At 45.5% G+C, this 12781-nt stretch overlaps 1 protein-coding gene across 3 annotated transcripts in view; it reads right to left on the bottom strand.

Annotated features, from left to right (window-relative positions):
* Positions 1-12781, bottom strand: part of trpm7 (transient receptor potential cation channel, subfamily M, member 7) — a 103365-nt gene that overhangs the window by 73256 nt on the left and 17328 nt on the right. For all 3 annotated transcript variants that reach the window (XM_063004643.1, XM_063004644.1, XM_063004642.1), the window contains exons 2-7: positions 11352-11431; positions 8018-8056; positions 7654-7870; positions 6279-6492; positions 2133-2257; positions 1729-1900 (exon numbers count right to left, since the gene is read on the bottom strand). In XM_063004643.1, the coding sequence (XP_062860713.1) occupies positions 1729-1900; positions 2133-2257; positions 6279-6492; positions 7654-7870; positions 8018-8056; positions 11352-11431 (847 nt within the window). The remainder of the gene's footprint in view (positions 1-1728; positions 1901-2132; positions 2258-6278; positions 6493-7653; positions 7871-8017; positions 8057-11351; positions 11432-12781) is intronic.

Genomic DNA, 12781 nt, shown 5'->3' with positions numbered 1-12781 from the left:
GGTGTTCAATTATGGTGTTTGGTGATGGTGGCAGTGGTGTTCGAGATGTATGTACATGCATGTAGAGGTGTTTGTCTGAGGTGTTTGAGGACGGCAGTGTTTAATGGGGTTGGTTTTTGATGTTGGTGTTTATGATGTATGTACGGGCATGTAGTGGTGTTTGATGGCAATGTTTAATGGTGGAGGTGTTTGGTGATGACGGTGTTTGATAATATACGTATGGGTGAGTAGTGGTGTTTGTTTGATGGCAGTTAATGGTGGAGGTGTTTGATAGCGGTATATATGATGTATGTACAGGCGTGTGGTGGTGTTTAGTGATGGCGGTGTTTAATAATGTACATACAAGCATGTGTTGGTGTTTGATTGTGGTATGTACAGTACATGCATGTGGTGGTGTTTAGTAATGGCAGTGTTTAATAATGATGGTGTTTGATGATGGTGGTGTTTATGCTGTACAAACGGCGTATGATGGGGTTTGATGGCAGTGTTTAATGGTGGTGTTTGATGACGGTGTTTATGATGTACATACGGGCATGTAGTGGTGTTTAGTGATGGCGGTGTTTGATACTATACGTATGGGCGTGTGGTGGTGTTTGATGGTGGAGGTGTTTGATAATATACGTATGTACAGGCGTATGGTGGTGTACATACTACAATATACGTACGGGCATGTGTTGGTGTTTGATGGTGGAGGTGTTTGATAATATACGTATGTACAGGCGTATGGTGGTGTACATACTACAATATACGTACGGGCATGTGTTGGTGTTTGATGGTGGAGGTGTTTGATAATATACCTACGGGCATGTGTTGGTGTTTGATGGTGGACTTTATGATGTACATACGGGCGTGTGTTGGTGATGGTGGTGTTTGATGGTGGAGGTGAAGAAGTCATTCGGATTGAGTGACGAAACGTATCTCTACAACAAACTTATGTCCAGATGAACTGATTCAACTTTGTGGATTTGTGTACCTGGATTATTGAGCATGCATCAACAGATGGTGGTTGAGGTGTTTGATGGTGGACTTTATGATGTACATACGGGCGTGTGTTGGTGATGGTGGTGTTTGATGGTGGTTGAGGTGTTTGATTACATACGTACGGGCGTGTGTTGGTGATGGTGGTGTTTATGATGTGGTATGTGTAGTATGTGTAGGTGTTTGATGTACGTACAGGCGTGTGGAGGTGTTTGATGGTGGTGTTTAATGGTGGAGGTATTTGATGGTGTACGTATGGACGTGTAGTAGCATTTAATGACAGTGTTTAATGGTGGTAGTGTTTGATGGTGTATGTATGGGTGTTTAGGTGTGTGTAGGTGTGTGTGTAGGTGTGACTGTACAGTAGCAGTGTATGTGTAGCTGTGTGTTGGTGGGTATGTACTGTAGCTGTGTAGGTGTGTGTGTAGGTGTGTAGGTGTGACTGTAGCAGTGTGTGTAGGTGTGTGTTGGTGGGTATGTAGCTGTGTAGGTTTGTGTGTAGGTGTGTAGGTGTGACTGTAGCAGTGTGTGTAGGTGTGTGTTGGTGGGTATGTAGCTGTGTAGGTTTGTGTGTAGGTGTGTAGGTGTGACTGTACAGTAGCTGTGTATGTGTAGGTGTGTGTAGGTGTGTGTGTAGGTGTGACTGTACAGTAGCAGTGTATGTGTAGCTGTGTGTTGTAGTGTTTGATGGTGTATGTATGGGTGTTTGATGGTGGAGGTGTTTGATGACGGTGTTTATGATGTACGTACGGGCGTGTATCCTCTGTAGGTTGATGTGTTTCTCCAGCTCTCTCCTCAGGTTGACCTCGGCCCCGTATTTACCCACAGTTCCATCGTCCACCAGGATAAAGTGAGAGTGTAAATTATTCAGCACGTTCAGCTTACTGAGGGGGTTCAGCAGGGTCTGGTACGGGGCTACGACCTAAACACACACACCGTTACACACACCGTTACACACACCGTTACACACACCGTTACACACACACCATTACACATTGTTACACACCATTCTGAATCATTAAACGTAAAGTCCTGGGTTTCATGTGTTAATGTAGGTTAAGTTCTTAATGAAGACTGCAGGTGTGTGTGTGTGTGTGTAGGGGTGTGTGTGTGTGTGTGTGTGTGTGTGTGTAGGGGTGTGTGTGTGTCCTCACATCTCTCCCGATAAGGTCATTCCGGTTCTCGATGACCCCCCACGGGGCGACACCGATAGTGCAGATTTTCCGTGCCGAGCGGGACGAGTGTTCCTTCAGTGCATCACCAACATGCTTGGCCACACCTACACACACACACACACACACACACACACACACACACACACACACACACACACACACACACACACACAGGAGAGAGAAAACAGCATTTAGAGCCCAGCGCCTCCACCCAGACAGATTAGAGGTTGAGTGAGACTCAGTGGTGCAGGATTATCCACTCACATCTAATGAGTGTTTATAGTTCATCAGAAATCATTCTGCTGTAATCACCTAACTGCACCTGAGCACGTGTGTGTGTGTGTGTGTGTGTAGGTGTGACTGTGTGTGTATGTACAGTAGCAGTGTATGTGTAGGTGTGTGTTGGGGGGTATGTAGCTGTGTAGGTGTGTGTGTAGGTGTGTAGGTGTGTGTGTAGGTGTGTAGGTGTGACTGTGTGTGTATGTACAGTAGCTGTGTATGTGTGTGTGTAGGTGTGACTGTGTGTGTATGTACAGTAGCTGTGTATGTGTGTGTGTAGGTGTGACTGTGTGTGTATGTACAGTAGCAGTGTATGTGTAGGTGTGTGTTGGGGGGTATGTAGCTGTGTAGGTGTGTGTGTAGGTGGGTAGGTGTGTGTGTAGGTGTGTAGGTGTGACTGTGTGTGTATGTACAGTAGCTGTGTATGTGTGTGTGTAGGTGTGACTGTGTGTGTATGTACAGTAGCAGTGTATGTGTAGGTGTGTGTTGGGGGTATGTAGCTGTGTAGGTGTGTGTGTAGGTGTGTAGGTGTGACTGTGTGTGTATGTACAGTAGCTGTGTATGTGTGTGTGTAGGTGTGACTGTGTGTGTATGTACAGTAGCTGTGTATGTGTGTATGTGTGTGTGTAGGTGTGACTGTGTGTGTATGTACAGTAGCTGTGTATGTGTGTGTGTAGGTGTGACTGTGTGTGTATGTACAGTAGCAGTGTATGTGTAGGTGTGTGTTGGGGGGTATGTAGCTGTGTAGGTGTGTGTGTAGGTGTGTAGGTGTGACTGTGTGTGTATGTACAGTAGCAGTGTATGTGTAGGTGTGTGTTGGGGGGTATGTAGCTGTGTAGGTGTGTGTGTAGGTGTGTAGGTGTGACTGTGTGTGTATGTACAGTAGCTGTGTATGTGTGTGTGTAGGTGTGACTGTGTGTGTATGTACAGTAGCAGTGTATGTGTAGGTGTGTGTTGGGGGTATGTAGCTGTGTAGGTGTGTGTGTAGGTGTGTATGTGTGTGTGTAGGTGTGACTGTGTGTGTATGTACAGTAGCTGTGTATGTGTGTGTGTAGGTGTGACTGTGTGTGTATGTACAGTAGCTGTGTATGTGTGTGTGTAGGTGTGACTGTGTGTGTATGTACAGTAGCTGTGTATGTGTGTATGTGTGTGTGTAGGTGTGACTGTGTGTGTATGTACAGTAGCTGTGTATGTGTGTGTGTAGGTGTGACTGTGTGTGTATGTACAGTAGCAGTGTATGTGTAGGTGTGTGTTGGGGGTATGTAGCTGTGTAGGTGTGTGTGTAGGTGTGTATGTGTGTGTGTAGGTGTGACTGTGTGTGTATGTACAGTAGCTGTGTATGTGTGTGTGTAGGTGTGACTGTGTGTGTATGTACAGTAGCAGTGTATGTGTAGGTGTGTGTTGGGGGGTATGTAGCTGTGTAGGTGTGTGTGTAGGTGTGTATGTGTGTGTGTAGGTGTGACTGTACAGTAGCAGTGTATGTGTAGCTGTGTGTTGGTGGGTATGTACTGTAGCTGTGTAGGTGTGTGTGTAGGTGTGTAGGTGTGACTGTAGCAGTGTGTGTAGGTGTGTGTTGGTGGGTATGTAGCTGTGTAGGTTTGTGTGTAGGTGTGTAGGTGTGACTGTACAGTAGCTGTGTATGTGTAGGTGTGTGTAGGTGTGACTGTACAGTAGCAGTGTATGTGTAGCTGTGTGTTGGTGGGTATGTACTGTAGCTGTGTAGGTGTGTGTGTAGGTGTGTAGGTGTGACTGTACAGTAGCAGTGTATGTGTAGGTGTGTGTGTAGGTGTGTGTGTAGGTGTGACTGTGTGTGTATGTACAGTAGCAGTGTATGTGTAGGTGTGTGTTGGTGGGTATGTAGCTGTGTAGGTGTGTGTGTAGGTGTGTAGGTGTGACTGTAGCAGTGTGTGTAGGTGGGTATGTAGCTGTGTAGGTTTGTGTGTAGGTGTGACTGTACAGTAGCTGTGTATGTGTAGGTGTGTGTAGGTGTGTGTGTAGGTGTGTAGGTGTGTGTGTAGGTGTGTAGGTGTGACTGTACAGTAGCAGTGTATGTGTAGGTGTGTGTGTAGGTGTGTAGGTGTGTGTGTAGGTGTGACTGTACAGTAGCAGTGTATGTGTAGGTGTGTGTTGGGGGGTATGTAGCTGTGTAGGTGTGTAGGTGTGACTGTACAGTAGCAGTGTATGTGTAGGTGTGTGTTGGGGGGTATGTAGCTGTGTAGGTGTGTGTGTAGGTGTGTGTGTAGCTGTGTAGGTGTGTGTGTAGGTGTGACTGTAGCAGTGTGTGTAGGTGTGTGTTGGTGGGTATGTAGCTGTGTAGGTGTGTGTGTAGGTGTGACTGTAGCAGTGTGTGTAGGTGTGTGTTGGGGGGTATGTAGCTGTGTAGGTGTGTGTGTAGGTGTGTAGGTGTGACTGTAGCAGTGTGTGTAGGTGTGACTGTAGCAGTGTGTGTAGGTGTGACTGTAGCAGTGTGTGTAGGTGTGTGTTGGGGGGTATGTAGCTGTGTAGGTGTGTGTGTAGGTGTGACTAGCAGTGTGTGTAGGTGTGGCTGTAGCAGTGTGTGTAGGTGTGTGTTGGGGGGTATGTAGCTGTGTAGGTGTGTGTGTAGGTGTGTAGGTGTGACTGTAGCAGTGTGTGTAGGTGTGTGTTGGGGGTATGTAGCTGTGTAGGTGTGTGTGTAGGTGTGACTGTAGCAGTGTGTGTAGGTGTGTGTTGGGGTATGTAGCTGTGTAGGTGTGTCTGTAGCTGTGTAGGTGTGTGTGTAGGTGTGACTGTAGCAGTGTGTGTAGGTGTGACTGTAGCAGTGTGTGTAGGTGTGTGTTGGGGGGTATGTAGCTGTGTAGGTGTGTGTGTAGGTGTGACTGTAGCAGTGTGTGTAGGTGTGTGTTGGGGGGTATGTAGCTGTGTAGGTGTGTGTGTAGGTGTGTGTGTAGCTGTGTAGGTGTGGGTGTAGGTGTGACTGTAGCAGTGTGTGTAGGTGTGTATTGGGGGGTATGTAGCTGTGTAGGTGTGTGTGTAGGTGTGTGTGTAGGTGTGTAGGTGTGACTGTAGCAGTGTGTGTAGGTGTGTGTTGGGGGGTATGTAGCTGTGTAGGTGTGTGTGTAGGTGTGTGTGTAGCTGTGTAGGTGTGTGTGTAGGTGTGACTGTAGCAGTGTGTGTAGGTGTGTGTTGGGGGTATGTAGCTGTGTAGGTGTGTGTGTAGGTGTGACTGTAGCAGTGTGTGTAGGTGTGTATTGGGGGGTATGTAGCTGTGTAGGTGTGTGTTGGGGGGTATGTAGCTGTGTAGGTGTGTGTGTAGGTGTGTGTGTAGCTGTGTAGGTGTGGGTGTAGGTGTGACTGTAGCAGTGTGTGTAGGTGTGTATTGGGGGGTATGTAGCTGTGTAGGTGTGTGTGTAGGTGTGACTGTAGCAGTGTGTGTAGGTGTGTAGGTGTGACTGTAGCAGTGTGTGTTGGTGTGTGTTGGTGGATATGTAGCTGTGTAGGTGTGTGTGTAGGTGTGACTGTAGCAGTGTGTGTAGGTGTGTGTTGGTGGGTATGTAGCTGTGTAGGTGTGACTGTAGCAGTGTGTGTAGGTGTGTGTTGGGGGGTATGTAGCTGTGTAGGTGTGTGTGTAGGTGTGACTGTAGCAGTGTGTGTAGGTGTGTGTTGGGGGGTATGTAGCTGTGTAGGTGTGTGTGTAGGTGTGTAGGTGTGACTGTAGCAGTGTGTGTAGGTGTGTGTTGGAAGGTATGTAGCTGTGTAGGTGTGTGTGTAGGTGTGTGTGTAGCTGTGTAGGTGTGTGTGTAGGTGTGACTGTAGCAGTGTGTTGGGGTGGTATTAGGGTGTAATCGGGGTGATATTGGGGTGTACCTGTGTTGACCCCCCCGGTGAGGATCCAGGCCCCGGTGGTGACGGCCGCTTTGATCAGACCCTTCCCCACCACTTGCTTGATTCGGGGGTGCAGGTCGAAGTTCTGGATGCCCCCGTGTACCGAGATGACGATTTTAGGAAGTTCCATCTGCCACTCCTTCAACATCAGCCTGAGGATCGCCTCGGGGCGCGAGTCGTACGAGAGGCGCACGTACTGTATGTACACACACACACACACACACACACACACACACACACACAGAGGAACACACACACACAGGAACACACACACACACACACACACACACACACACAGGAACACACACACACAGAGGAACACACACACACAGGAACACACACACACAGAGGAACACACACACACACACACAGAGGAACACACAGAGGAACACACACACACACACAGAGGAACACACACACACAAAGAGAGAGGAACACACACACACACACACACACACAGAGGAACACACACACACACACACACAGAGGAACACACACACACACAGAGAGGAACACACACACACACACACACAGAGGAACACACACACACACAGGAACACACACACAGAGGAACACACACACACACACACACACACAGAGGAACACACACACACACACACACAGAGAGGAACACACACACACACACACACACACACAGAGGAACACACACACACACAGGAACACACACACAGAGGAACACACACACACACAGAGAGAGGAACACACACACACACACACACACACAGAGGAACACACACACAGAGGAACACACACACAGAGGAACACACACACACACACACAGAGGAACACAGAGGAACACACACACACACACACACACACACACACACACACACAGGAACACACACACACACACACACAGAGGAACACACACACACACACACACAGAGGAACACAGAGGAACACACACACACACACACACACACACACACACACACACACACAGGAACACACACACACACGATAAAAGCACTAATACAGTAAAATAAAGATCCAGCAGGTGTTTCATGTAAATACAGGTGTAAAAACATATATAGCCCCGCCCTGCTAATATATAGCCCCGCCCTGCTAATATATAGCCCCGCCCTGCTAATATATAGCCCCGCCCTGCTAATATATAGCCCCGCCCCTCTATTATACACTCGTTCCCTTCTACTCTATGTGAGTGTGGATACATTTACATACAGCTGATGCTTTGATCTAATTAATTGTAAATTGTGACTGAATGAGGGACTTGCCAATTGGCAATTTTGAAAGTGGTGGGACCTAAACCAGAGACCTTCTGATTACTTGTACTTTAACTACTAAGATACCAATGTGTGTGTGTGTGTGTGTGTACCTTGGCCCTGTAGGAGTGCGACCCCCCCTGGAAGTTGATGATGCCGTAGGCGTCGGTGGGACTCTGCTCCGTGTGCTTCTCCACGCTCCATTCCTCCTGCTCCGCCCCCGGCCCCGCCCCTGACCCCGCCCCCTCACCCAGCTTCACGTCCGAGTACTTCATCGCCAAACTTGCGGTGAATCCGGCGTGCTGCCGGACCAGCCGGCCGCAGCAGCACCTGCACACACACGCAGAGAGGCATGCACACACACGCGCACACACACATGCAAAATAACCATGCACACACACTTTAATACACTCTCTCACATGGATGCGCACACACACACACACACACACACACACACACACACATACTGAAACTCACCTGACAAGCTGCTGGCAGATCTGACATCCTGGAAGGCACCTGAATAAAGACAAACACAGAACATTAATCTGGGACACGATGCTCTGCAGAGTAACGCTTTAGTGTAGTGTGTGTTTAATACTGTACACATACAGGGTCTGTGTGAGAACCTATCGCCCCGCCCTGCTCCCCACTACCCACCTGATCAGCTCCTCAGTAGAGAGGATTCTAATCACACCTGGAGTCATCATCAGATTATTTACACGCTCTACTGATACAGAGACACGCCCATTACATCACCACAGCTTTAGCTTACTAAGCTAACACAGTTAGCACTAGCACGCCGGCTAACGTCTCCCTCCGTGTAGCGAAAACGCTTCAACTCTCCCCGACGCCCCGATTTACAGATAAACCCACACTGGTATAATCACACCTTTATACAGATCACACATCAGTGAGGATGTGAGAGGAACTCTGTTGGTTGCTCCGTACTGATTCGTCCACCATGTTTGTAGTTCTTTGTGAGGAAAGTCGTGCCGCACTGAATGCTGGGATTGATCTTCAGCGCTGAGGAGGCGTCGGACGCTCCCTCGTCATTCGGTCAGATCATCACTCAGAATCAAGAACCTCAGTAGGAGCATTTTAAGGGAGCTAAGGATTTAGACACGCCCTCTTCTCGGGAGTGTAGGATGATGGGAAATATGTGTGTGTGTAGAGAGGTAGAGAGAGAGAGAGAGAGAGAGAGAGAGAGAGAGAGAGAGAGCTAGGGTTTACACAGACCCGGTGTGTTAGATCTGTAGATGAACCCTGAGGCTACACACACGCACACACTGATTCTCAGAGGAAGTCATTACTGCTACACAGGAAACACGATGAACCTTCATCACATCATCAGAAAGTGAGTGAGATCCAACCCAAGATCACACACACCAACCTTACATTACAACCTGCATCTACGTCTGATACACACCTTGCTCGTATACACGTGTGTGTGTGTGTGTGTGTGTGTGTGTGTGTGTGTGTGTGTGTGTGTGTGAGATTGTAGCATGCAGCCCATGTGAAGTGTCTCCACCAATCAGGACACAGATTCAGATTCAGATTGAGGAGATTAGGAAACATTCCTGTACACGTGTGGACCTGTACTCAGGAATGCTGGGGGTAAATCTACAGCCCCCCTCACACACACACACACACGATAAGAGTAATGTGTACAAACATGTATTTATGTGCATATGTATAAATGAGTGTGTGTGTGTATGTGTGGAGATCTGTGTGTATGTATATGTGTATGTATATGTGTGTGTGTGTGTGTGTATTTATGTGTGTGTGTGTTTATTTGTGTAGGTGTGTATAAGTGTGTGTGTGAAGATGTGTATAAAGGTGTGTGTGTATATGTGTGTGTATTTGTGTGTGTATTTATGTGTGTGTGTTTATTTGTGTAGGTGTAAATAAGTGTGTGTGTGTGAAGATGTGTATAAAGGTGTGTGTGTATAAGTGTATATAGGTGTGTGTGTGTATTTGTGTGTGTATTTGTGTGTGTGTGTTTATTTGTGTGTAGGTCTGTGTGTGTATTTGTGTAGGTGTATAAATGTGTGTGTGTATAAGTGTATATAGGTGTGTGTGTATTTGTGTGTGTGTGTTTATTTGTGTGTAGGTCTGTGTGTGTATTTGTGTAGGTGTATAAAGGTGTGTGTGTATAAGTGTATATAGGTGTGTGTGTGTGTATTTGTGTGTGTATTTATGTGTGTGTGTGTGTGTGTGTGTAGGTGTGTGTTTGAATGCATTTGTGTGTGTGTATGTGTGTGTAGGTGCGTGTGTATTTATTTGTGTGTGTGTATGCGTGTGTATTTATGTGTGTATGTATGTGTGTGTAGGTGCATGTAGGTGCGTGTGTATTTACTTGTGTGTGTATGTGAGTGTGTGTATGTGTGTGTATTTATGTGTGTATGTGTGTGTAGGTGCGTGTGTGTAAGTAGGTGTTGTGTGTATGTAGGTGTTTGTATGTGTGTGTAGGTGTGTGTAGGTGTATAAAGGTGTGTGTGTATAAGTGTATATAGGTGTGTGTGTGTATTTGTGTGTGTATTTATGTATGTATGTGTGTGTAGGTGCGTGTGTGTAAGTAGGTGTTGTGTGTATGTAGGTGTTTGTATGTGTGTGTAGGTGTGTGTAGGTGTATAAAGGTGTGTGTGTATAAGTGTATATAGGTGTGTGTGTGTATTTGTGTGTGTATTTATGTGTGTGTGTAGGTGTGTGTTTGAATGCATTTGTGTGTGTATGTGTGTGTAGGTGCGTGTGTATTTATTTGTGTGTGTGTATGCGTGTGTATTTATGTGTGTATGTATGTGTGTGTAGGTGCATGTAGGTGCGTGTGTATTTACTTGTGTGTGTATGTGAGTGTGTGTATGTGTGTGTATTTATGTGTGTATGTGTGTGTAGGTGCGTGTGTATTTATGTGTGTGTGTGTAAGTAGGTGTTGTGTGTATGTAGGTGTTTGTATGTGTGTGTAGGTGTGTGTAGGTGTATAAAGGTGTGTGTGTATAAGTGTATATAGGTGTGTGTGTGTATTTGTGTGTGTATTTATGTGTGTGTGTAGGTGTGTGTTTGAATGCATTTGTGTGTGTATGTGTGTGTAGGTGCGTGTGTATTTATTTGTGTGTGTGTATGCGTGTGTATTTATGTGTGTATGTGTGTGTATTTACTTGTGTGTGTATGTGTGTGTATTTATGTATGTGTGTAGGTGCGTGTGTATTTATGTGTGTGTGTGTGTAAGTAGGTGTTGTGTGTTTGTAGGTGTTTGTATATGTGTGTAGGTGTGTGTATTTTTTGTGTGTGTATGTATGTATGTAAGTGTGTGTTTGTATTTATGTGTGTGTGTATTTATGTGTGTGTGTGTGTGTAAGTAGGTGTTGTGTGTATGTAGGTGTTTGTATATGTGTGTAGGTGTGTGTATTTTTTGTGTGTGTATGTATGTATGTAAGTGTGTGTTTGTATTTATGTGTGTGTGTATTTATGTGTGTGTGTAGGTGTGTGAGTAGGTGAGTGTGGTTGTGTGTGTATGTGTGTAGGTGTGTGTTGTGTGTAGGTGTGTGAGTGTGTGTGTAGGCCAGTGATAGCTCAGTGGTTAAGGTACTGGACTAGCAAACAGAAGGTTGCCGGTTCAAACCCCGCCACCACCAAGTTGCCACTGTTGGGTCCCTGAGCAAGGCCCTTAACCCTCAATTGCTCATCGTGTAAGTCACTTTGGATAAAAAGCGTCTGCTAAATGCTAAAAATGTAAATGTGTATGTGTGTAGCTATGTGTGTAGCTTTGTGTGTAGGTGTGTGTGTAGGTGTGTGTGTAGGTGTGTGTGTGTACCTGTGAGGATCCTTTGAAACTGGAAGTATGTAGACACATTCTCTCTTGGTGAAGGTGTTCTCTATCCAGGATTTCTGGGACTGCAAACACAAACACACAATATAGATTAACATCACACACACACACACACACACACACACACACACACACACACACACACACACACACACACACACACACGTCAGAACTGGATGTCAGAGCAACAGGAGGGAGGGTCGACGAACGGCCGATCAAAGTCACCAAGAAACCAAAAATAAATAAAAATAATAATAATATTAATGATAATAATTAATACAGTGGGGGAAATAAGTATTTGATCCCCTGCTGATTTTGTAAGTTTACCCCCCTTACAAAGACTTGAACAGTCTATAATTTTTATGGAAGGTTTATTTTAACAGAGAGAGACAGAATATCAACAAAAAATCCAGAAAAAAAACATTAAATAAAAGTTATAAATTAATTTGTATTTAATTAAGGGAAATAAGTATTTGATCCCCTACCAACCAGCAAGAATTCTGACCCCCACAGACCGGTTATGTGCCCATGAGGCTACAAATTAGTCCTGTCCCTGTATAAAAGACTCCTGTCACAGAATCAGTTTCTTCTGTTCAGATCTCTCCACCACCATGGGCAAGACCAAAGAGCTATCAAAGGACGTCAGGGATAAGATTGTAGACCTGCACAAGGCTGGAATGGGCTACAAGACCATCAGCAAGAAGCTTGGTGAGAAAGAGACCACTGTTGGTGCCATCATTCGAAAATGGAAGAAATACAAGATCACAGTCAATCACCCTCACTCTGGAGCTCCATGCAAGATCTCACCTGGTGGGGTAAGAATGATTCTGAGAAAGGTGAGGTCAGTCCAGAATTACACGGGAGGAGCTTGTCAATGATCTCAAGGGAGCTGATTCTGTGACAGGAGTCTTTTATACAGGGACAGGACTAATTTGTAGCCTCATGGGCACATAACCGGTCTGTGGGGGTCAGAATTCTTGCTGGTTGGTAGGGGATCAAATACTTATTTCCCTTAATTAAATACAAATTAATTTATAACTTTTATTTAATGTTTTTTTTCTGGATTTTTTGTTGATATTCTGTCTCTCTCTGTTAAAATAAACCTTCCATAAAAATTATAGACTGTTCAAGTCTTTGTAAGGAGGTAAACTTACAAAATCAGCAGGGGATCAAATACTTATTTCTCTCACTGTATATATATATATATATATAATAATTTTTTATTTTTTTTTAATATTTATAATAATAATAAATTACAGATAAAATAATATCACCATCATTAAGGTACCAGTAAAAATACCAGTCCTGTTTATAGGCGACAGGTTACACACAGCGTGTGGTGCTTCATTACTCAGATTACTACTGAGCTCCAAACTCTGAGCACACTCTCATCAATAACGGACCCGGGTGCACTC

This window comes from Trichomycterus rosablanca, chromosome 11 (genome assembly GCF_030014385.1).
Source record: "Trichomycterus rosablanca isolate fTriRos1 chromosome 11, fTriRos1.hap1, whole genome shotgun sequence".
In the NCBI taxonomy this organism is placed as follows: domain Eukaryota; kingdom Metazoa; phylum Chordata; class Actinopteri; order Siluriformes; family Trichomycteridae; genus Trichomycterus; species Trichomycterus rosablanca.
Note: the sequence above shows the minus strand (reverse complement) of the source record. Positions and strands in the feature narration are given on the sequence as shown.